This window comes from Staurois parvus, unplaced genomic scaffold, assembly GCF_062004578.1.
Source record: "Staurois parvus isolate SC_StPar_1 unplaced genomic scaffold, SC_StPar_1.0 ptg002864l, whole genome shotgun sequence".
In the NCBI taxonomy this organism is placed as follows: domain Eukaryota; kingdom Metazoa; phylum Chordata; class Amphibia; order Anura; family Ranidae; genus Staurois; species Staurois parvus.
In genome coordinates, this window is record NW_028320660.1 from 290,462 (window position 1) to 315,566 (window position 25,105).

The 25,105-nt window shown below is 41.1% G+C and overlaps 1 protein-coding gene and 1 long non-coding RNA gene across 15 annotated transcripts in view; one reads left to right on the forward strand and one right to left on the reverse strand.

Moving 5' to 3' along the window:
* The window catches only part of LOC149429009 (uncharacterized), a 645,951-nt gene that overhangs the window by 261,717 nt on the left and 359,129 nt on the right, over window positions 1-25,105 (forward strand). The gene's annotated exons all lie outside the window — the stretch shown is intronic.
* Window positions 11,068-25,105, reverse strand: part of LOC149429012 (ras GTPase-activating-like protein IQGAP1) — a 28,228-nt gene continuing 14,190 nt past the window's right edge. Inside the window, exons 2-5 of the mRNA XM_089666825.1 lie at window positions 23,645-23,811; window positions 23,234-23,350; window positions 19,450-19,558; window positions 11,068-14,252 (exon numbers count right to left, since the gene is read on the reverse strand). Of these exons, the coding sequence (XP_089522951.1) occupies window positions 14,139-14,252; window positions 19,450-19,558; window positions 23,234-23,350; window positions 23,645-23,811 (507 nt within the window). The 3' untranslated portion in view covers window positions 11,068-14,138. The remainder of the gene's footprint in view (window positions 14,253-19,449; window positions 19,559-23,233; window positions 23,351-23,644; window positions 23,812-25,105) is intronic.

The following is a 25,105-nucleotide window of genomic DNA, read 5'->3' on the forward strand; positions in this document are numbered from 1 at the left end:
CAGGGCCTCCAAAACTGTGCTAGGTAGTTAGGAGGTGAAATGAGGAAGTTACGCACCTTCAGGCTTTCAAAGTGGTCATTGGATTTCAGGCTCCTGTATGTGGCTAGGGTCCCAAAAAGTCTCACACATGATATAAAAAAGCACACAGGTGATCAAATACCACCGAAAGAAAGCTCTATTTGTGTGAAAAAGTACATAAATTTTGTTTATGCGGTCATGCAATGCTGCACCCAATTATCAGTTGAAATAGTGCAGCGCCGAATAGCAAAAAAAAGCCTGGTCAGGAAGGGAGGTAAATCCTCAGGAGGGCAAGTGGTCAACACATTTATATGCGCTCACAAGTGTAAAATAGGATGGCAGGAATATATCCGAGCAGGACCAGTCACAGGTGTCAGAGCTTCAGGTGATCAGGCTGGAGCTGCTGTGAAAAGGGCCATGCATAGGGATTTCTGGAGCCAGGATAGATGCCTCCGCATCAGATGGGGAGCCAAGACTGTTCCTGCTAGTTTTCCACTTGCAAGGAGTCACGAAAGGATTATGAGAAATTAGTTTTTAAGAGTAACACCTCGTCTTCATCATCCTCCAGGCAGCAGAGAGCAGGCAAGTTTCAACAGTTACCGGAATTGTCAGATTGGCCTGACATTGAAGCATAGAGGGCCATGACACTTGCTGTAGCCAGGTACACGTGCAACTACATACCTAAACATACTTTATTCTTTGTTAAATATGTTGTACGCTTTCAAATAGTTATTCGTGTAATTCTACACCTTGTGTTTTCTGTTTATCTCACCTTGTAATCAGGGGCGGACTGACAACTCATGGGGTCCCCGGGCAATAGGGGATCATGGGGCCCCTGTGTCTTTGCCCAAACTCAAAAAAGCCTATGAAAAAGGTACCACGGGCATCTCATGGGGCCCCCCTACTGACCCCGGGCCCTCGGGCAGAGCCCAAGTTTCCAAATGGTCAGTCCGCCCCTGCTTGTAATGATAGGCTGATCAGTTCTCCTGTGTCTATGTATTCATACACCTAACTTGTCCCTTAGGACAGGCAACTACTTGTTTTGGGTCACACAGGGTCCTGTGCATGGAAATGCAGGCTGCACGTTATTCCTCATCCCCGAAATAACTACACTTATTTAAATAATGACACATACACAATATTTCTTCTTTTGGCATAAAATTTTGGCTGCGGCACTTTTATTGGTAATTACACACAACATAAATTAAATTTGCAATATCGTTTATTCAAAACTTTTACATTTTAATTATCAACCAGGAATAAACTTGCTCAGTCTTTTAGGACTCGAGCTATCTGAAATAATTCTATCAATAAGACCCCACCAGCCAAACTATTTACAACGTCCGGCCTACCCAAGAGCCGCAGGCCAATTCTATACTATTTTGTAATGCTAAATGAAAGATATCTATACCTACGTTTGATAGATGCACACCGTCTGAACGATAAATGCCACTAACTCCTCCTTCTAGATCCGTGTGATGGTATGAAATTCCACCTATCAGAGGCATGAATTTTTCCATAGACTTGTTTAGTCGTCTTTTTTAATTGAGGATTAACTAACCATACAAGTCTAGGGACTACTTCTGAAAAGATAATGGTAGTATTCGGGGATGGTAAGTGGCAACGGTGTAAGTCCCGTTACGTCATGAACATTAGTTCTAGAGTTTTCTCATTGTCTATGGCATTTCCCCCAAGGTGTATGATTAATATCTGAGGTGCAGGCCAAACTTCAAACAACTTAGAAAGATGAAAAAACAAGTTAAACCATTTAAGACCACGTATTCCTTTCCATAAAATTAGAGATTTTGCAGGATCCGTTGTTAAATTAGCTGAATATGAACGCTGAGCCGCTCTTTTCAAAGCCCAGTAGACAAATGAATGTCCCAGTATCCATATATATCTTCTATCACCTGAAGAAATAAACAGACAGGTTAGGTCTAACATATAATTGGAAACGTTGTGACTCCTATCTACCTAATTTTTTTATTATTTCATCATCCAAGCCCATTTTTGCAGTTTGCGTAGCTGCGCCTATTCTAAACGAATGAGATGTGAATTTAAATTGTATAAGACCTAGTTTGTTAATGCCTTCTTTAACCACTTGAGCGCCTGAGGATTTACCCCCCTTAATGACCAGGCCTTTTTTTGCTGTTTTGGCGCTGCACTAATTCAAATAATTGTGCGGTCATGCAATGCTGTACCCAAACGAAATTTACGTCCTTTTTTTCACACAAATAGAGCTTTCTTTTGATGGTATTTTATCATCTGTGCGCTTTTTATTTTTTGCGCTATAAACAAAAAAATCACAAAAATTTTGAAAAAAAAACAATATTTTCTACTTTCAGCTATAAAAAATATATCGTAAACTCAAAGTTAGTCATAAATTTAAGCCAAAATGTATTCTGCTACATGTTTTTGGTGAAAAAAAATCCCGTGCATTAGCGGGCAAACTGGCGCTATATGGGAGGGGCGCTAACACTATCGGAAGTCACCAGTGACACTAATACAGTGATCAGTAAAAATCTGTTCACTGTAATCAATGACACTGGTGACAGGGCAGTGAAGGGGTTAACTGGGGGGGGCGATCAAGGGGTTAAACGGGATTACTGGTGTACTGGCGGGCAATCTGGCGCTATCTGGGAGGGACGCTAACACTATCGGAAGTCGCCAGCGACACTGATACAGTGATGAGTAAAAATCGATTCACTGATCAGTGACACTGGTGACAGGGCAGTGAAGGGGTTAACTGGGGGGGGGGGGGGGCGGGGCGATCAGGGGGTTGAATGTGTCCTAGGTGTGTTCTAACTGTGGGTATGTGCTGTTTTACTCATTTTTACTGTGTCTTCTTCTCTGTCTGGAACGGAATGTGTCCAGGCAGAGAAGAATGACATCATATCCTGTCCTGTGTAAACTTCAACAAAGGACAGGATAGGACAGGGACCAATCATCTGATTTCAGCCAGACATCACTGGCTGAAATCTAATGATTGATCCCTCCGGGATCGAATGGTGTCACCCGCGGGTCGGCGGGAGCGCACGCGCCCCCTGCTGGTGAAAACATCGGGAGCGCGGAACCCGTTTTAAAACGTGGTTTTGCGCCTGAGTGCCGCCCTGCACACGTATATATACAGTGGCAGGGCGGGAAGCTGTTTAAAATGGCATTAAATTGAGACTTACTTACAGCTGATGCATCAGCATGCACCAGAAAAAGACCCAGGCTGACCGGTCTAATATTCAAATACTTTTTTACCATGACAAAAGGGCAAATATCCATGTCTCCCCAAGTATTATTATTATTATACAGTAAGTATAAAGATTGATCCATTTTCCTCTTCCAGCCTGATCTGTTTTTGAAAATGGAATAAACAAACTAATTCCATTTTCCAAAACCGTCACATTTTGTAGTAGTAGACCAGACATTTCTTTTTTTATTTGGGGGCAATAGTTCTGATATGCGTAATGCTCCAAAAAATGCTAGAATAAATGCCACGTTAAACAGTATAGATTTGGAGTCTGAAAAACAAATTTCTTTGGTAATCCTACATAACTTTTTTAATAATTCGATAGATATGGGATGTCTTGTGTCTGGAGAATAATGCTGTTTTTTATATCCATTGAGCGCTTGTTTCACCGAAAAGAATGATGTACATGCTGGAAAATTACTTGAGGAAAAAGGAAACTCCTGCTAGAATTTTAACTATATGGCTATAAGCAAAATTCATGTGCATGAATGAGCACAAAAAAGAAAGAATTGTATTCTCAGATGGGCAATTGAACTGATAACCCAATTCTCTGGAAAACTGCTTCCATTTATTCCATGAAGATGAATATTCAACCCATGTGCTGTTGGATACCGAATTTTTTATGGCCTTTATCAGTACGTTTAAATCCGGTTGCACAGGTGATCTGGGCACTCGAAACCCTTTTAAATCTGCTGTTGGAAATAATTGTCTGAATCTTGATATCTGGAATCGAGATAAGGCGTCAGCTATTTGATTTTCTTTACCTGGGACATATCTTGCTTTAATCCAAATATTAAGTTTTAAACATTTCAAAACTAAATATCTAAGCAATTTTACCACCAAAATTGACCTAGATGATAAACAATATACTGCATACATAACCCCTTTATTATCTGTCTGTACTAACAGCCTTTTGTTGGAAAAGTGCTCTCCCCATAATTCCAACGCTACTATTAGAGGAAATAGTTCTAGCAAAACTACCGTATTTTCCGGCGTATAAGACGACTGGGCGTATAAGAAGACCTCCTACTTTTCCTGTTAAAATATAGGGTTTGGGCTATACTCGCCATGGAAGACTACCCCTCTTCCAACGCACACCAAATAAAAATTAAAAAACATCAGATTTGATTTCAATATGGTCATTTTAATTCAAATGCTTATGACATGCAGATACCTAGCAGGAAAACTGTCACTTATAAACAAAGGCTGTTTGTCATCAAACATGTAAACATAAAACAGTGCAAGTGGATTAAACTTTTCCTAATTCACTCTAAAGCTGAAAGGAAGGATAAGACAATAAACCCATGGGAGCTGCCATGCTGTTTGTTTTCTAAGCAGTCAACCAAACTGGAACTGATGATGATAGGAGGAAGATAACAAACAATAGAGAGAGAGCAAGTTCCTGGCGAGTCAGCAACGCCCATCATAACTGCAAGGTTTTGCTGGTGTGACAGTTTCCCTTTAAAAGCCTTCAAAATCCTCCTGTTTGTCATCTGATATCATAAGTACATCAATGACATCTTGTGATACATTTGTAAGGCAGTCATCGTATGGATCTAATTCCGTATCAGATGGTGTGGTCTCAGCTTCGGCTTCCTCTTCATCTTGCCACAAGTAGTCATCCTCCATACCATCTAATGAATTTGATATGCCACACTTCTTGAAAGACTTGATTACTGTTTCTGCATCAATATCATTCCAGGCTTTTATGACAAACTTGCACAAAACATCCAGCTGTGGAGCCCGCATGTTTCCTCCTTTTGTGAATGACTTTCCGCCGCTAACCATCCACTCATTCCACTGTTCTCAAATGCGATCTTTAAATGGCTTGTTTAGGCACACATCCAGTGGCTGTACCAACGATGTCAATCCTGCAGGAATAACTGCCGCATCTGTGTTTATTCTTGCAAGCCTTTGCTTGGTGCTGGGAGTTAAATGAGCCCTGAACATATCCCACACCAGTAGACTACGTTTTTGAATAAGTCCACCTGGTCGCCTGCTCCATACATTATCAAGCCATAGCTTTACCCCTTCTTCATCCATCCAGCCTTTTTCATTCACGTGTACAAAACAACCAACAGGGAACTTGAGTTTCGGCATTGTTTTTCTTTTAAAAATAATCGTTGGTCTCAGTTTGGCACCATCAGCTGTGCATGCTAGTACCACTGTAAAACTGGACTTCTCATGTCCTGTTGTTTTTAATTAAAATTGTTTTTTCACCTTTTGGATGGACAGCTTTATTTCCAACCATATCAAAATTCATTGGAGTTTCATCCATATTTCCGATACTACTTAACGCATAGCCATGTTTATTGCGCTGTTGTATTACGTATCGATGGAAACTATTTACTTTGGCATCAAGATCTGCAGGTAATTCTTGTGCAATTTTCATCTTTTGCCTAAGTGTCATATTATGCCTTTCCAAGAATCTAGTACACCAGGATACAGTGGCCTTAAATCTGTTGCTGTGATCTGGGTTAGATTTGGCCCACTGAAGTGCAAACAAACGTATTTTATTTCGGGTCACTATATAACCGTTTTGGCGATGCTTATTCACCATGTCTGCTACATGTTTTTCGAGTTCTGGCCAATGTGGGGTGCCTCTTCTTAATGCACACTTACCCCTTGGCATACACTTTAATGCTTTTTCATTTGCTTTCCAGTCCCGAACCATCTTTTCTGTTACTCCATATTGTCTTGCAGCAGCACAGTTATTCTGTTCCATGGCAAAGTTTACAACTTTAAGTTTGAAACTGGCTTCATATTTCTTTCTTCTTGCTGGTGGAGCCATGATGGGGTCTTGACTGTTATCCATTTGTATACTGTACTGTATGTACTGGTGCTGTACTGTATGAACCGGTACAGATACTGGTGCTGTACTGTATGAACCGGTACAGATACTGGTGCTGTACTGTATGAACCGGTACAGATACTGGTGCTGTACTGTATGAACCGGTACAGATACTGGTGCTGTACTGTATGAACCGGTACAGATACTGGTGCTGTACTGTATGAACCGGTACAGATACTGGTGCTGTACTGTATGAACCGGTACAGATACTGGTGCTGTACTGTATTCACCACCACATGTATCTGCTCACCAGATAGACTCTGTTTTTTCACCACATATAAGATGCACACCAAACTTCATTAGAGATGCGCTGTTCCAACATTCGAATTGGTTGAAGTGCAGATGCTCCTGCTTCCCCCTGCCTTCCCTCAGAATCGCCAATCCAACCCAGTATACAACAACCAACAAATCACGGCAAGCGATGTATTTTTTGTGCACACTGCATACAAAGCCTGCTTGGATTGGGTGGGTCAGCTCTCCCTGCCCAGCCCTCCCTGTCTCCAAGATGATCCGAGCGGTACCGTAGTTTGCACAGAACTGCCACAGTGAAGACATTATTATTATGATTATAATGCTTAGCTAATTACCGTATTTCATTAAGATATTGCCATGAAGGGGTCAATTCAACAAGGTCGGATGCAGCAGTTGAGTGCTCGATTGATTGTGACTGAAACTGTGACATGCGCAGAAGCGTCAGGGATACACATCTTCATGGGCATACTCATCTTGCTGCTAGCCGATGTGTATCCCTTTTCTGCATGTCACAGTTTCAGTCCAGCTCAATCGAGCACTCAACTGCTGCATCCGACCTTGTTGAAGTTTCATGCAGTTCTGCTATGAATGGTGATCGGCGATCGTCTACTGCTACCGAAGACATGCGCAGAAGCGTCAGCTCGGAAGTACCGGTATGGATTCAACACAACACCCGGCATATAAGACGACCCCCAACTTTGTAGAAGATTTCCATGGGGTAAAAAGTCGTCTTATATGCCGGAAAATACGGTATGTTCTTTGTTGCATTCATTCGAATCCATTTTGATGGCCATTTACCACAACTCCAATGTGATTTCCATATTTCCGCAAAACCAAATGAGCCAGCTGAATCAGTGAACAATTCAAAATCCGTTGCAAAGATAAATTCATCCTGAAAAAACGAACAACCTTTATATTCCTCAAAAAATTTTAACCACACTACTAAATCCTCCTTTAATTCACAGGTTAATCTTACATGTGAGAAAGGAGATTTAAACCCGAAATCGCTAAATAAAGCGTACACGAAAATATTTTTCCCACTGGCATTATTCTGGATGCAAATGCCAGTAGGCCTAATAATGACTGTAATTCTATTAATAATACTTTTTTTTACCCTCTTATTGTTGTCAATTTTTTCCTCTTGGCAGTCGAAATTCAAATTTTTCTGTGTCTATCAGTATTCCTAAAAATTCCAATTTTGTGGTTGGATAAATCGTTTTCATTTGCTAATGGTATACCGAAATGCTGCGTTACCTTACTGAACATTTGCAGCATGTCTACACATATTGTCGAAAATGCTGGGCCTATAAACAAAAAATCATCCAGATAATGAGTTCTCCCATTCTGGCCTGATTCTTTTTCAATAGCCCATTGTAAGAATTTTGAAAATGTTTCGAAATACGCACAAGACAGTGAACAACCCATTGGTAAACATCTATCGTAGTAAAGTTGACCTTCATAATGGATACCCAATGAGTTAAATGCTTCTGGGTTAATAGGTAATAGCCTAAATGCTGCCTTTATATCTGCCTTGGCTAGCAATGCTCCTTTTCCAAACTTTCTTATTTTATGAATGGCTCCTTCAAACGTGCAACATGATACTGATGCTGATCCTTCATCTATTTTGTCGTTTAAAGAAAAGCCTTTTGGGAATGATAGGTGGTGAATAAGCCGATACGTATTCGGTTCTTATTTAGGAATATTACCCAGTGGCGATATCCTAAAATTATGAAAAGGTGGTTCCTTAACCCCTTTGCGCCGGCGCCTCCCGGCCCTTTTAAGAGTTTCAGAAGCCGGGAGGCGGGGTTCAGGGTCATGTGACCGCTGTGATGCGGCGGTCACATGATCGGGAAAGGTCCCAATCGAAAGAGGAGATCGGGACCTTTCCGTGAGTATCGGACATGTGTGCTGGGAGCACGGCAGGGTGTGCGCTCTCGTCACATATGTCCTTTTTTAATAGAATGCAAATGTGCGACCGCTCGGCGTCTAGGCCCAGACGCCGGGAGGCCGCACATTTGCGTTCGGCCAGTGTGAAGAGGTTAAAAGGACCAGCCAGGCGTCCTTCTTTTATTTCTGTTTCTAATTTTTTTCTAACAATGTGAAATTGATCTACCGACTTTAAATTATCAACAATATTACATCCATAACCTGAAAATATTGGTAACAAAAACCATTCAAAAAACCATCCGTTTAAAAACTTAACTGTCTCCTTGTTTGGATATATTTCCAACTTTGACGCATGTTTTCCAAATTCACTGGTGTGCTGCCTTTTGATACATTCTCTCTTTTGTCCTTGAAAAGCCATGTTTCTTTTGAAACCTTTAAGAAATGAATGTGGGCCTGAACAATGCGAACATTCGTGTTTTGTACCTACATGACCCTGCCCACTTACATTGACTTTCATTGAATGCGTAACCATATCCCTTTTATATAAGGGAATACTGTGATGGAAGATTGTGGTTTTTGAAATGTCTGTTTTTGAGGTAATATTAAGTTTAGCCACAAGCCTACATTCTTCATACCCCATTTTAGTGATGGATATATAGATAGTTTTTGCCGGAAAGATTTGTCGTAATGATACCATCCTAATCCTCCAAAATTTTTATAGGCCTCTAAAACTTGTTCCAAATGTTGGAATAAACCACTGCAATGCTCTGGGTGTTTTTCCCCTAGCACGCTAGAATATATTGCAAAAGCTTGCAGCCAATTATGAAATGATCTCGCTATTGGTCTACGCCTGTCTTCATCATCGGATTTTCTATCAGTTTTGCCTGTGAAATCTTTTGCTGAGGGTAACAATGACAGAATAACCACAAATTCTCCTTTCCATATTTTTTCTTTTAATTGCGTTGATAAATGATATCCTAGCGGGGATATTTCACATAGCAAAACTTCTTTTAAACATGTTTCTGGTATTGGCGAATTAATATTCATTCCCGTATTATTTTTTTCTATACTCATGCTACCTAAATTACTGGACAATTTATCATTAATATTAACATTACTATCCTTATTAACCCACACATTAGCATGACTACTATTTTTAACAAATTATCACTATTAACATTTTTGTTTAAATTATTAGTAAGTGTTGTAATGAAATCTAATATTTTTTAATAAGCTGTTAATCTCATCATTTCCACAAGATGTCGCTGTTTCGATTTCTGGATCCCTGTGCTGACCTCTGTTGCCACCACTGGATAAAGTCGGTATTGCATGCACAGGCTCGTTTCTCTTCGGGCTTTCCTGACTCAGCTCCAGTTGAGGTTGTTGCCTAGCAACCACTTCGGAGGCCGCAGCCTCACTTTCAGCTCCGAGGGATGCTCGACTTCCATGAATACTTACTCTTCCTGGCAGCGAAGGAACCTGTCTCTTCCTCCTCTCATGCTGGCTTGCTCTTCCGACCACCGTTTCTTCCGATGCCCAGCCGGACTCCTCTTGCCCTGCTGATGATGCTGGTCAACCACTGGAACCGTGCCGAGACTCGCTCTTCTGTGACAGGCTCTATTCGGCCGCTCTTCCTCTGACAGCGCTTCGGTGAGTTCTCCAACCCCTGTTCTGTGTCTTCCCGCTCCTTCCCCTCTTCCCCTTCGGCTGCCATATCAAGGCAGCGCCACAGCCATTCTTCTCCTCCGCTGCTCCTGGCTTGCTCCAAAACTTGCCTCATGAGGGTCTTCATGGTCAGAATTAGCACAAACCGGCTCCTTAATATTATAGCTCCTTGCAACCTGTTGGCCAACTCTGACCAACTGTGAGAATTCTGTTACGAAGTGCCCTGTATATAATGAGCCCCAAACAATTCCAGAATGTTCCAGGTCACATGATTTTTCCCGCTTTTTCTAAGGTCACGTGGTTATTCTCTTCTTGCGTTTTTCTCTGTCAGATTTCTTAAAGGGGCCCTAACCTAATTCCTACCTATTCCTGAGGAGAAGTTTTTTTTTTTTTCTTTTTTATTAAATTAGGGATGGCGTCCGCATGCCCATGCTTTCAGGCTCATATGTTAGAGCCCTCGTTTTTTTTATTCCTGTTGTATCACAAATGTGGAAGTGCTAATGTGATAAAACACATCCTTCGGCATGGTGATCTGTTGTTTGGTTTGCCTGCTTGTGTCTGTGTCAGATCTAATTACTGTGTAGGTCTCCTTTGCACAGCACCAGACTGAGATACCCAGGGACTGTGGGATATATAGTTTCTTCACAGGATGGTTCAGTTTTCAGGTTACAGACAGAGGCCATGCACTATTTGGTGCAGTGCCAGGCTGCATGCCTCATGTTTGAACACAACAGAAAATTCTGACACAAAAATGTCAAGATTTAGAGCTGATTCACACGTGTAGAGCGGATTGAAGCTCAGGTTTCACTGCTAATTGACACAGTAGTTGTTCAGCGGTTCATGTCAGGTTTACATCAGGTTCAGGACAGGATTAGCTCAGGATCTTATCCTATTCGCCCATCTGTGGCTTAGAAATGGTTCCCCAGAAGGTAATAGCCTGTAATCTGCACCTGCAGGCACTGCTCAGAAATCGGAACGGACTTTTCCACACCGCACTGAATCCGCATTGGACATATGTGAACAGGCACAATAGGAAGCAATGTTTTTTCACATGTCATGCGGATTGGATGCGGTTCAAACCACATGCAATCCATATATACAGTTGTGTTCAAAATAATAGCAGTGTGTTGAAAAAAGTGAATAAAGCTCAAAATCCTTCTAATAGCTTTTATTTCCATACACACAAATGCATTGGGAACACTACACATTCTATTCCAAATCAAAACATGAAGAAAAATATCAAATTTGTGTTGTTCCTCTAAAAAAAATTGAAGAAAAGTGAATATTAGACTGTTCAAAAAAATAGCAGTGTTTGTGTTCTTCTTTACAAACTCAAGCATTCACTATATAAAATGAAAAATGTTTGACGATTTTGCTTTCCTTTGAATCACTTAATGAATATTTAGTTGTATAAACACTGTTTCTGAGAACTGCTGTACATCTGTGTTGCATGGAGTCAACCAACTTCTGGCACCTGTGAACAGGTATTCCAGCCCAGGATGATTGGACTACATTCCACAGTTCTTCTCTATTTCTTGGTTTTGCCTCAGAAACTGCATTTTTAATGTCACCCCACAAGTTTTCTATTGGATTAAGATCCGGGGATTGGGCTGACCACTCCATAACGTCACTCTTGTTGGTCTGGAACCAAGATGTTGCACGTATACTGGTGTGTTTGGGGTCGTTGTCTTGTTGGAACACCCATTTCAAGGGCATTTCCTCTTCAGCATAAGGCAGCATGACCTCTTCAAGTATTCTGATGTATTCAAACTGATCCATGATCCCTGGTATGCGATAAATAGGCCCAACACCGTAGTATGAGAAACATCCCCATATCATGATGCTTGCACCACCATGCTTCACTCTCTTCACAGTGTACTGTGGCTTGAATTCAGTGTTTGGGGGTCGTCTGACAAACTGTCTCCGGCCACTAGACCCAAAAAGAACAATCTTACTTTCATTAGTCCACAAAATGTTGCGCCATTTCTCTTTAGGCCAGTCAATGTGCTCTTTGGCAAATTGTAGCCTCTTCAGCGCGTCTTTTTTTTCAACAGTGGGACTTTGCAGGGGCTTCTTGCAGATAGCTTGGCTTCACATAGGCGTCTTCTAATTGTAACAGTACTCACAGGTAACTTTAGACCTTCTTTGATCTTCCTGGAGCTGATTGTTGGCTGAGTCCTTGCCATTTTGACTATTCTATCCATTTGAATGGTAGTTTTTTGCTTTCTTCCACGACTTTCAGGTTTTGGTTGCCATTTTAAAGCATTTGCGATCATTTTAGCTGAGCAGCCTATCATTTTCTGCACTTCTTTATATGTTTTCCCCTCTCCAATCAACTTTTTAATCAAGGAAAATGTCTGGAACGACCCATTTTCCTCAGAATTTCAGAGAGAAATGCACTGTAACCAGCATGTACATTTGCTGCCTTCCTTCCTTAAATAAGGGCAATAACTGCCACCTGTTTTTCAAAGAATGAATGACCTCACTAATAGAACTCCACACTGCTATTATTTTGAAAATGCCCCTTTCAATTAGTGATTCAGTTACACAGAATCAGCAGCATGCATGTCATGACTGTTGGGTCTGTTGGATTTCTATTACTCTACTACACCTGCTAGTAAATTATTTGCCATGTAGAAATATCATTTCTACCAAAAACAGTGATTGATCAGGTTAGTGATGTCTGACTGCTATTATTTTGAACACAACTGTATGTGAACCGGCACTAACTCTACTATAGTGTGTGCATATGTGGCAACAAATGACACCATGAAGCTACACAATCAATGCACATCTGATCCAGGTAAAATACAAAAGATGCAAGTGGGAAGGTTTATAATGAAAAAGTCACATTCACTTAATTAGAAAAATTCTATTATTTCCTTTTGTTTATATTATCAGTGTATTCTAAAACATTTTACATACAGTGCCTTGAAAAAGTCTTCATTCCCCTTGAAATTTTCCACATTTGTGTCATTTTACAGCCAAAAACTTAAATGTATTTTATTGGGATTTTATGTGAAAAATACATTTCGTTTTTGGTCATGATGAAAATTATGTGGAAAATTTCAAGGGGTAAAAATACTTTTTCAAGGCACCGCAGATCAGTGGCTTGCCACCTAGTTAACCGCTGTTCCAGCTGAGCTTACAACCACGTTTGTAGTTACATGCACTCATACAACCACACTGGGGTTTAACCAACCTAATTGCACCTTTCATTGTAGGGTAAAATGAGAATTCTAAGTGGTGTATTTAAAAAAAAAAAAAAAAAAGGAATAACCACTTCCCAGCCACCCTATAGCAGTTTTACTACTCCAAGGTGGCCACTCTGCACAAAATTCCATTTTTTTTTTTGCATTTGTGGGTAGGGGGCAAGAAAGTAAGGAATGCATTGAAGGTAAACCAAAATGAAAACATGCACCAGTTCAGCTTTCAGAAAGAACATTGCCTGGAGTTACATTCCAGTTTGGCAACACTTTCATAGAACACAAATTAGTATATGAGGTACAGGTAGCCAAAGGAAATCCTTAGAACTGGATATATTCCATTACAAGGAATAGTGCAATCATCATCATTGTGTTGAAAAGGAACATGAATAAAATAAACCATCGTCTGGCTAAGAGTTTTGACAACTGATTTTACATGACAATTTGGCCTACACCAGAAAAAGCAAAAGCTGATGTTTAACAGTAGCCAATGACTAGACGTTTGAGAACAGTGGGAGCACAGGCTAAACAGAAAAAAAAAGGATTATGTATAAATAGGCTACTGTATATGGATACCTTAGGTATAAAAATATCTGTGCCTAGAACATCACAGCCCATAAAGCAAAAAAGTGCCTGCACTATTCAATATGGATCATACAATTCCATGTTTAAAAACAGTCAACAAATAGTGATCCTGGAAGATACTAGAACAATCACTGTAAACTACATTAAACAATACATTTTATAATATGTATCTAAATATGCAGTTATTGCGACTCTGCTAGAACAGTCCTCTTCTATTCTAAGTTACCTCCAAGAGAAATTTTCATTAACACTGTAGTCACCACAGATGGCATCACAGAGTAAAATACAGTCCTGGCAGAGTGTAGGCATACAGCTCCTAATGTGTACAAAAGCATTTTGCGCAGTTTTGCAGCCATTGTGTCTTTATTGATGACAGGAAGGCAATGTGGTGCCTCTTCCACTAGCGCCACCAGCTCTGAAGGCTCTTCTGACTTTACTTTCCATAGAACTTCTTGTTTAGAAGGAAGATGAGAAGGTTTACATTGACCTTTGCTCGGTCAATCATCTTCATAACCGCAACACCCTCATACTGCAGCTGGAGAAGGTCCTGAAAGTGCAAATGGGGAAAATCAGGAAGGTGAACACTTGGTATAAAAGCCTGCATTCAATCTGCAAAGTTGATTGGAGAACACATAATACATGTCTTGTTTTCATACAAATTTAGGATACACACGCAGACCTTTACATGGATGATCTGGACACATACTGGCACATTCATTGAGCTATGTTACAGGGTATCATTGTCAGTAACAAAACTAGCAATAGTTGAGCCCACTGGTAGAATGGTGTGGAAATCTCTGCAAACTATATATATATAAAAAAAAAAAACCTTCAGTTCTACATTTCTGTTCTCTTCTCTTGTTAATATGATCTTTTTGCAAACTGCTAAAATCTATTTCTTGGAATTGATTGATGAACACAGAAATTCAGATGCTGTCAGGTTCTACTATTATCCGCAGGAAGATTAAACATTGGAAAACCAACAAATTGTAAACCAACCTCATGATAACCCTTCATCTACAAAAGCATGCCTCAGATGGTAGCAAGCAGTACCTGAACATTAACACAGAATGGTAGGACCTGTGTCCCTCAATTGGCTGCTAGATACTCTGCATTCCTACTTCTTTTCTTGCCCATTGAGAGACACACAATTTAGATGCTGCTGGGACACCCAAATGTGGTGTGCTACAGAGGAACAACCTCTAACAAGCCCAACAGGACTGGGGAAGAGATGCTTGAAGGACCAACATCTGACACTTGATTAGGCTAAGCCTCTTACCCGATAGAGTAACCTGCCAGACAACCAAGGAAGGACACAGAATCAGCCTGATGCTCAAGACCAGGGGTCTCCAAACTTTTTAAGCAAAGGGCCAGGTTGCTGTCCTTCCGCCTTTAGGGGTGCTGGACTGTGGCCAGTGGGAGTAGAAAATGCCCTGGCAACAGTGCCCTATCATTGGCTTTAACCACATGCCGCCCAGCCACTGTAGAAATACGTTGGCAGGGCGGCATGGCTGGGCAAAACCACGTTTTAAAACGTGTTTGCAAAACAGGTAGGGGGCGCGCCACCGCCCTACCTGTCCCGCCGATCACGGCCACGGGTGTCAGTTACCGGCTGTGTCCCGCCGATTAGCGGCAATCACTGACAGAGAGCAGGGCTGCAGTAACTCTGCTTTCTGTCAGTTCCCTGTCAGCTCCTGACATGCTGAGCTGGAAAGAAGAGTTTATCTCTCCCGATCAGCTGTCCCCTGTGCAGTACACACCCCTGCCCCCTAGTAAAACACTCCCCTCACACAGTTAACCCTTTCAGTAAATAAAGTTAACCCCTTCCTCCCCAGTGCCATTAGTACAGCGTCATTTTTTTTTTTTTTTTTTTGCACTGATCACTGTTTTGGTGTCACTGGGGATGTCCGTGACCCCAAGTCAGTCCCGTCCCCCCCCCCCCCCCGTGTCAGAATGTCCGCCGCAGTCCCGCCATAAGTCACTGATTGCCGCCATAAGTCGCTGATCGCCGTTATTAGTATAAAAAAAAATTAAATATCCTGGTATCTTTACCGCCATTTGTAAACGCTATAACTTTCACGTAAACCAATTAATTTACACGTATTGGGGTTTTTTGTTTTTTTTTTTAGCAAAGACATGTCGCAGAATACATTTTGGCCGAAATTTGATTTTGAAATTTTTTTTACTGGATATGTTTTATAGCAAGAAGTCCAGAATATTGTTTTTTTTCTCAAAATTGTCAGCTTTTTTTTTTTTTATAGCGCAAAAAATAAAAACCCGCACAGGCGATCAAATACCACCGAAAGAAAGCTCTATTTGTGTGAAAAAAAGGACATAAATTTCATTTATGTATCGATTGCATGACCGCACAATTGTCCGTTAAACTAGCGCAGCGCTGTATAGCAAAAAAATGGCGTAAATTGCAGTATCTATACCATAGTTTGTAGACGCTATAACTTTCACACAAAGCAATCAATATACACTCATTGGGATTTTTTTTTACCAAAAACATGTAGAAGAATACATTTTGGCTTAAATTTATAACTAACTTTGAGTTTACTATATATTTTTTATAGCTGAAAGTAAAAAATATAGTTTTTCTTCAAAATTGTTGGTCTTTTTTTGTTTATAGCGTGAAAGATAAAAAGCGCACAGGTGATCAAATACCACCGAAAGAAAGCTCTATTTGTGTGAAAAATAGGACGTAAATTTTGTTTGGGTGCAGCATTGCATGACCGCGCAATTATCAGTTGAATTAGTGCAGCGCCGAGTAGCAAAAAGAGGCCTGGTCATTAAGTGGGGTAAATCCTCTGGAGGACAAGTGGTTAATAGGAGGAATAGTGCCACATTGTTGATAACAAAAAGAACAGTGCCCCATTGATGGTGTCAGTAGGGGGAATGGTGCTCCATCATTGGTTTCAGTTGGTGGAATAGTGCCCCAAGGGCCAGATAAAGGCAAGCAAAGGGCCACAGTTTGGAGATCACTGCCAGAGAGTTGCACCAAACAGAAAGGAATGCTAAACATGGATCTAAAAGCTGATCAACCACTACCCACTAAAACAGATGGAACAACTATAGTAACAAAAGAAAATAAAAACACAACTGGATGTGATCAACAGAAAATGGGGACAAACCCTGGAAGGAAAAAGTCCCAAGAAGTAATTAGGACAAACCAGGTCCAGGTGAGAAAGACTAGCCAATCTTCATGGGAAGGACTAAGCTGTCTAGAATCAAAACGACACAAAGTCAAGCATTAAAGAGGAGGTCTGGCTAGACAACCAAACTGGCTATGTGACACTTACCAGGGAAAACTTGAGCAGCAAAAACAAACAGCCATCGGGTGTGAAAAAGAGTGAGACCAGAGAATCCAAGGGATAGATTCCACAAAGTCAATGTGACTCAAGGGTTTGACTGAAGAGAAGGCACCCCCCACAAGGGTAGGCAGGAAATGGAATCGAAAGCATAGCCCCATATACTGGTGAGAAGGGGACCACTGGCGCTCATACATGCTCCCTGGCATGCACAGGTGCTGTTGTTACATTTCAGAGGATCCTGTTGAGAAACTGCCTTGTCTATCCCTGACCTCAAGCGCTGGATCTATGAAAGCTCCCAAGGAAACAATGGTATGCCTCCTTGAATGTTGTATGGCTAGCAAAAATCAGGGAAATCAATGAAATGGAAGACTTGGTTGCAACAGAGAGCACAAGAGATACATGTTTGAAAAAAATGTCTGCTCTGATTATTCAGCCCTACTAAACTTGGATCTAAACCCTGTAATGTTAGCAGAACACAACTTGTCTTATGGGACCCGAAAGTAAGAGCACGGCATCTATCCTTTCCCACGCTATTGTATCCTTTCCCACGCTGTTCAGGTGAGTTTACCCCCACCCATTTTTAAAAATGTTAATGAGTGCAGAGAGCCACGTGTAACATGGCACATATGGTATCGGATTTCCTCTCTTCAGTCTGTACAGCTCTGCTGAGCAAGCTGGCTGGCGAGTTGATTTTTGAACCATTTTTCCTTTATTACGGATATGCGTTGCCCGGTTCACTTAGTCCTTGCTTCATAAGCCAGTTATAGACCGGGGCAGGTGCCATGTTTTATTTTTCTGCTGAGCCGGGGGATTAAATAAGCTCATAATTTTATTTGCTGTGTTTTACAAAGTCTACTATTTGTATTATGGACATTATAATTATGATGTTGTACACGGAAATCCCTGTATACTTTTCTTTTTACCATTGTTGTGTATGATCTCTGTACTCTGTTTTATTGTTAAATAAAGATATGGAGGAGAAAAAAAAAAAAAAAAGGAAAGCCCCCGATCCTTCAGATCTAGAGAAGTATCAGACATCATGGAGCAAGGGACAGATATCTTTGTAGTACAGCTAAAAGCAATACATTGAGGGCAGAACAAAACAAAGCATCTGAAGAACCTTTCTTAAGAAGCTGATGATCAGTCAAAGGAAGGGGACCTATCTGCAGGTGCACAGGTCTCACAAAGTCATCAGGATATACTCTGTTCTTTTCAGAGGATACCTGCTGCAGTGAAAGAACCAGACTATTTTCCTTCACGCAGAAAGGACTCCCTACTCCTTCTTGTTGAAGACGTGGCAGCAGATGATGCCCAAACTGTTTTGAAGGGCAAGACAGTAGCCCCAGGAATAGTGGCTCTCCAGTGAGCAAAACCATATAGGGGAAGGGGGTGCCACAGGAAAAAAGGATTAGCCTGTGAGTAGAAAGAGGCATTCTCTGAACCTGAATTCCTGAGACACAAACTACCCAAGGACCCCTGGGGTTCACAATCAACCCCCCCCCCCCCAAAGTGCTTGCTGCATCTTCATACTGAAACTTTTTAAATAGAGTTTGTGGACTGCCTAAGTGGGCCTGGGGGCAGAAGTAGATGAAAGAAGCATAGGCTTCAGCCGATATTTCCCTACACCTGAGAAAGCATTGGAAGCCTTCGGCTCTCACTGCTGTCATGCAGGCACTTGGCAGGAGAGAGGGACCAGGAGCGTCGGCGGGGGACCTGAGAAGAGGATGGTTGGGGCTACTCTGTGCAAAGGCATTGCACAGAGCAGGTAAGTATAACAAGTTTTTTGATTTAAAAATAAAATAGAGAAACTTATCTTTAAAATCACTTTAAGAAAATAATATATATTTTCACACTACCCCTACACAAACACTTCAATGGTCATTCTTGTGAGGAGAAAAAAAAACACTTTCAAAGATTCACATCTTTGCTTTGCGGTAAAACACATTTTAAATTTGAAATGCACATTCCCAATGCATAAAAGACCTACATTTTAGGTGCTACAGTGCACAAATGTTATTAGGGTCCTGTGGTGTGCTGCAAATTAAAAAAAAAAAAACCGTTGCATGTGCATTACAAAGGTCTGCTATGGTGCTTTGGCAGCCCATATCAAATGAATGATCTTTCTTACCTCTACACACATACAGGCATGCAGTAATGAATAGTAAAGGCATGAAAAGTGTCCCTTCCCCTTTCTATAAATCATAATTTATCTTTATAAAAGTTATATAGTAGTATTGCGACTTAATTTAAAAAAGAAAAAAAAGCAATTAAGTCTGGTTTAATTTTTCAGTAAGCACATGAATCGTAACTTCAGAGTTATAATAACCTAGACATCTCTCTGCTATATTGGAAATGTGCAGTCTTTCATTTTTTGGCAGACCATGAGCAAATAGTACAGATAATGGGTTAACAAAACTCCAATGAGATTACCTGATAATGCAACATATATGTTTCCATTTGAACACCCATGAACTTGGCTTTCACTTCAAAATCACCAACTTCTTCCATAGGAGATATTTCAAAGATCACATTTTTAAATCTGCATAGACAACAGATGACAAATGTGAGGGGTGTGTCAGACAGACAGTGTTGCAACACATATATACAGCATGAGATAAAAAAAAAAGAAATTCATCTTCAACACTGAAACCAGCAATGAAATTCTGCACCTTCTTTAGAAAATCGGAAATTTTGTGCATTTTGTAATCCAATGGTGCCACCAGTGATTTTGAAATTTGACCAACCAAGGCTTCAATTTCACCTCAAGTTGCTAAAGAAAAGAATTTTCGTGGCTGGGAATCTTCTTTTCTTTCCAGGCCACAGCTCATGCTTACTTCTTTTTCGATTAAGTTTCTCGCATGATTCTTCCATCAATGATTAGAAACTAATGGTGCGAAATGCGAATGAAAATTCTTCGTTCCAATTTTCGATAGAAAATTCTTACAGAATTCGACCTGTGTGTGGCTTGCATTACACAAAATCTGGAATTTCTGCTTCCCTGTCTTGTTATCTCAGGAGAGTAAACTTAATTTTTAATGTAAAAGGTGAAATGTATACTAACTTATGCTTATTAGGAAACATTTTGTTGATCTGGTGAAATACAAGAAGGAAGGTGAGCAAAAGACAGGCTTGAGAAGTGATGCAATCCCAGCACCCAGAGGGGAAGCAGCTGTGGGTTAAAGGGGAAGGGAATTGCTCAAGGGAAGGGAGGTACACAGGGCAATCCTCTCATAACACAAATGGCTGAAATCCAGTGGGTAGATACACAAGACAACACTAGCAGAATGGGCTAGGTGTGTAAACAAGAGAGAAACAGGACCCTAGTTAACAGAGTAATGAAGTGTAATTTTAGTGTGGAAGAAGGGGCTTCCGTCTAGACACTCTGCCATAAAGCCCAGATCAGTGGAAGGCTGCAGTAATGGGATCTCTGGAGAGCAATCAGAGTGACCATCAGGTTCTTGGTCACCTCTCTTACAGAAGTCCTTCTTCCCCGATTGCTCAGTTTGGCCGGGCAACCAGATCATTGAAGAGTCCTGGCTGTGCCAAACTTCTTTCAATTCAGAATTATGGAGGCCTCTGTGCTCTTGGCAACCTTCAGCGCAGCAGAAATGATTTATCGCCTTCCCCAGATCTGTGCCTTGCAATAATCCTATCCCGGAGCTCTACAGACCGTTTCTTTGAATCATGGCTTTTTTTTCTGATACAGTATGCATTGTAAACTGTGAGGCCTTTTACCCCCGGTTCACATATATGCAGCCGTGCGGGCTTCGTTTTGCACGGGCACAAGAGCCAATTCATTTGAATGGACTCCTGTGACACGCAGGGAAGTCCCTGCACTTCTTCTGAATACACAGCCCGCATGGGAGCCTCGGTTCGCATTACGGCTGCGTCTTCCAGTGCGGGCAGCGTGCCATTAGAACTAATGGCACCAGCCCCCGGGTCCGCATTCCTCAGTGCGGGTGGTACGGCTGCACGGATTTTCGTGCGGATCCGCAGCCGCACCACCCGCCTTATGCACGCCATAGACGGGTCGAAAACCGGCCATTTTTAAAAAAACGAAAAATCGGTCGTTCAATAGGCCGCCGTTACCACCAATGGTAAAAAATAAAGAAATCGGCTGATTTTCGTCCCGTCTACGGCCGGCATTTAATTACTTCTGTTCCTTGCAGAGAGCACAGCTATTATATTTGACATGAAAACATATTGCGGTTGCAACAATGTATCCATTTCGGATACAGCTGGTTTTTATTCGGATACAAATAGATACATTGTTGCAACCGCAATACTTTTCATATAAAATATAATAGCGGACTGGAATTCTTCTTTTTCTTATTTTTTCTTCTTCTTGCAGGTCACGGCTCATGTGCAGATTTTTTATTGGTAAAACAATCGGCCGATTTGCCCATCATTGCCGGGAAAATCGGCTGATTTTTTCCTAACTTTACCGATAAAAAAAGTGCCAAAACCCCGAAAAATGGCCGACCAATTAACCCACTAACGGTGTGAAAATCGGCTGATTTTTTTTTTTTTTTTTGGCTGAAAAATCGGCCGATTTTCGACCCGTCTATGGCCTGTATTATAGAGAGGTGTGTGCCTTTCCAAATCACATCTAATCAATTCATCTTACCACAGGTGGACTCCAATCAAGGTGTAGAAACATCTCAGCAATGATCAAGAGAAATGGGAGGCACCTGAGCTAAATTTCAAGTGTTGCTGCAAAGGGTCTGAATACTTATGCCAATGTGATATTTCAGTTTTTTATTTTTAATAAATTCACAGACATTTCTAAAATCCTGTTTTCATTTTGTTATTATGGGGTACTGAGTGTAGATTAATGAAAAAAATTATTTAAACTGTAGTATCAGGTTGCAACATGACAAAATTGAGAAAAGTAAATGAGAGTCTGAATACTTTCTAATCACACCACTGCAATTTAAAATCGTGCGATTTGTGTGTAATTTCAGGTCTGATTTCTGAAGACTTTATTGCTACTTGTAAAGATTTTCAGCAATTTCTTGCAATTTGCAGTGTGATTTCCATTATATTCTATGTATGTGAAATTGCAACAAAACTGAAGAAAAGGTAATGCAAGAACTACTTTAGAAATCGCGCTGTAGCAAATCGCACATGTTAAGACACTGAAATTCACATTCATTAGATGCGATTTCAATTCACAAATTGCACCTGAAATCGCACCGGTTTGACCGGGCATAAGGAAATGGAACTACTCAGTAATTGCCCAATAGTACAAAATCAAACTGCTAACAGTCTTATGTATGATACTTATTTTCACTTATACCTCCCGCATGCTTTTTAGTCAGTGTATTTTGGAATGTCGGGCAGGGTAAGGTACAGTCAACAGCATAGCAGCAGGGAGATGATAGATGAACAAGGGACTTCAAAAAAGACTGACAAATACAGAGGCTGGCCTAATAAAGACAGCTACAGTTTTCTTACAACTGCTTTTTATTGGAAGAGGCAATGCTAAAAAAAACCCTTTTGGCTAATAAAGTATTTTTGCATTAACTGCATAAAAGTTACATTATAGTGATTGATGAAAAACATACTCAAGACAGACTGGTCCTTTACTTTTCCCCTTGAGCCCTCACACTTATGCGGTGTGGTATATCACATGTGATTCACACAGAAACCGCACTGCATTCCTGGGCAAGCTGCAGGACCCTTTTTTTTTGTTCGCACTAGAATTGGATTTCATGGGTATTCACACCTATGCAATCTGATTCTGCACATCTCACCATGTTTTGCAAACCGATTTCGGGGTGCTGTTACCATACACACCCACAGCGTTTTGTATGAACGGGGTGCGAATATGATGAGGTGTAGAATTTGCACACAAACCAGTGCAAATCCCGCACTGCATCAGTGTGAACCCGGGCTCAAAGTACTTCGTTAGTGCACCAACTGGGTTGGAGAGAGTGTTTGTTTTGTTTTTTTTTCAATGGAACGTGCCTCAGTGGCTCTTGAAAACACAGATATTCCACTTCAAAATCTTTGCCCTGCCACATGTCTATCCCATGGATGGACTGCCCTCTGCAATTTAACTTATTCTAGTTTCCATAAAAAAAAACATCAAGTAGATTGCTTGTCAGCATGAAGTTCGGGTACGTGTGCACATCTTCCATTTGCAGTCTAATATCTTTGAATGAAGGGCACGGTTTTATGTATAAAGTCACTCAGGCTGGTATACACTTACTGGTTTGCTTGTAGATCCTCAATCTCCAGTAGCACACCTTTCTCATGGAGCCGGGCTGCCGTATATTTCAGAGATATCTTCTTGCTCTTTTTCACCCCTCCTGGTTTCTTGGAAACTCTGAATTTAAGAAATAAAAAAATAAACTGAATGTTTCCCAATTCTGTGTTTTTTTTATAGAAAAGGAGAAAGTATCTAATATTTAAAAAGCAAAAAAAAAAAAAGCAGTCAGCAGCAACCAAATTTCAAATCATCTAAGTTCTGAAAGTGACCAATTCTAAAATCTGATTGCTTGATATTGGTAACTAAACATCACTTTTTAAATATAATTAAAAAAAATAAGTCTATTTGTGTTGAAAACACAAGTCAAACCAAGCCCGCCCAAATCACAGAAAGAATATCTTTGGTACTCACTTGCCCTTGCTTGCCAGGTTGTCCAGGCAAGTCTTGATGTAACTCTTGTAATAGTCTACTTGTTCTTCATAAAACAGAGCCTTGGAGTTCAGAGCAGAATGAGTCTGCTGCAGCTTTACCAGTTCAGCCTTTCTCCTTTGTCGGTATCGCCTTTGATTACAAATCTCCTGAAGTAGAAAGCACAGCAAGCTTTTAATTAAAATTCAGGACAGATTTATTTATTGCATACATGTTCAGTAAAGTTTTCTGCCTTTTTCGTTTAAAACATAAAATTTCTGGTTTATCTTCTGCACTAAGTGCCTTACATGATCATATACTATTCCTCACATTGTAAATATCCCTGGTGCCCAATGCACAGCCTGGTGGTTCCTATGTGAGCCAAATGCAAAACTCCTGCGCTCCGGGACCCAGGCCGGTGGTAAGTAGATGGAATCAAACTCCAAAAAGGAAGGGACCACCGGAATAGACAAGGTCGTGCAGCTCCACATCAAGGCTGGGGAAGCCCAAACTAAACTGTGAAGGAGAACAACAAAAGAGAAGCGCACCAACCTTGCGCATTACCTCAGTAACCAAAAATTTATTGAATAAAAGAATGGTACTCACAAACAGCGAATAAAAACAAGCATGTAAGTCCTCAAGGGGACTTTAGAGGCAAGATGCCAATGCGAATCCCGTCATGGAGGAAGCCACTCAGTACAGCTGACGCGTTTCGAAGGACGTGCCTTCTTCCTCAGAGCTGACGGGATTCGCATTGGCATCTTGCCTCTAAAGTCCCCTTGAGGACTTACATGCTTGTTTTTATTCGCTGTTTGTGAGTACCATTCTTTTATTCAATAAATTTTTGGTTACTGAGGTAATGCGCAAGGTTGGTGCGCTTCTCTTTTGTTGTTCTCCTTCACGGTTCCTATGTGAGGCCAGCCATGTTTTGGGCTGGGTCCATCACCAGTTGGAGACTAGAGGGTTTAAGCAGTATCAACCGTAGTGTTGCCCACTAGCCTTGCCGCCTGCCCACCAACATTCCTAGTGCCAACTGTACCTGCTGGTCCCACCCTTTCCCAACCATTATTCCCACCCCTAGCTTGCAATTGTCAGCGCATTGCCCACTGAATCAGTGATAGGGCAGGGCTGTATACAGGTGGGAAGAAGGCAGTTTGAAAACTCAGTTGGAACCTGTGACAATCTTCCGCTTTGTGACGACTGACCATGCCTAACCAATGTGAGGGGGTCACCTAACCACTGAACACCAAATTGACAGTCACTATGACGTGCCTCCATACATTGGTGGGCATTGAAGTGCCCTCTTAACCATTTCAATGCCGGGCAATTTTACACCTTCCTGCCCAGGCCATTTTCAGCGCTCTCTCACACTTTGAATGACAATTGCGCGGTCATACAACATTGTACCCAAACTAAAATGTTATCATTTTCTTCACACAACTAGAGCTTTCTTTTGGTGGTATT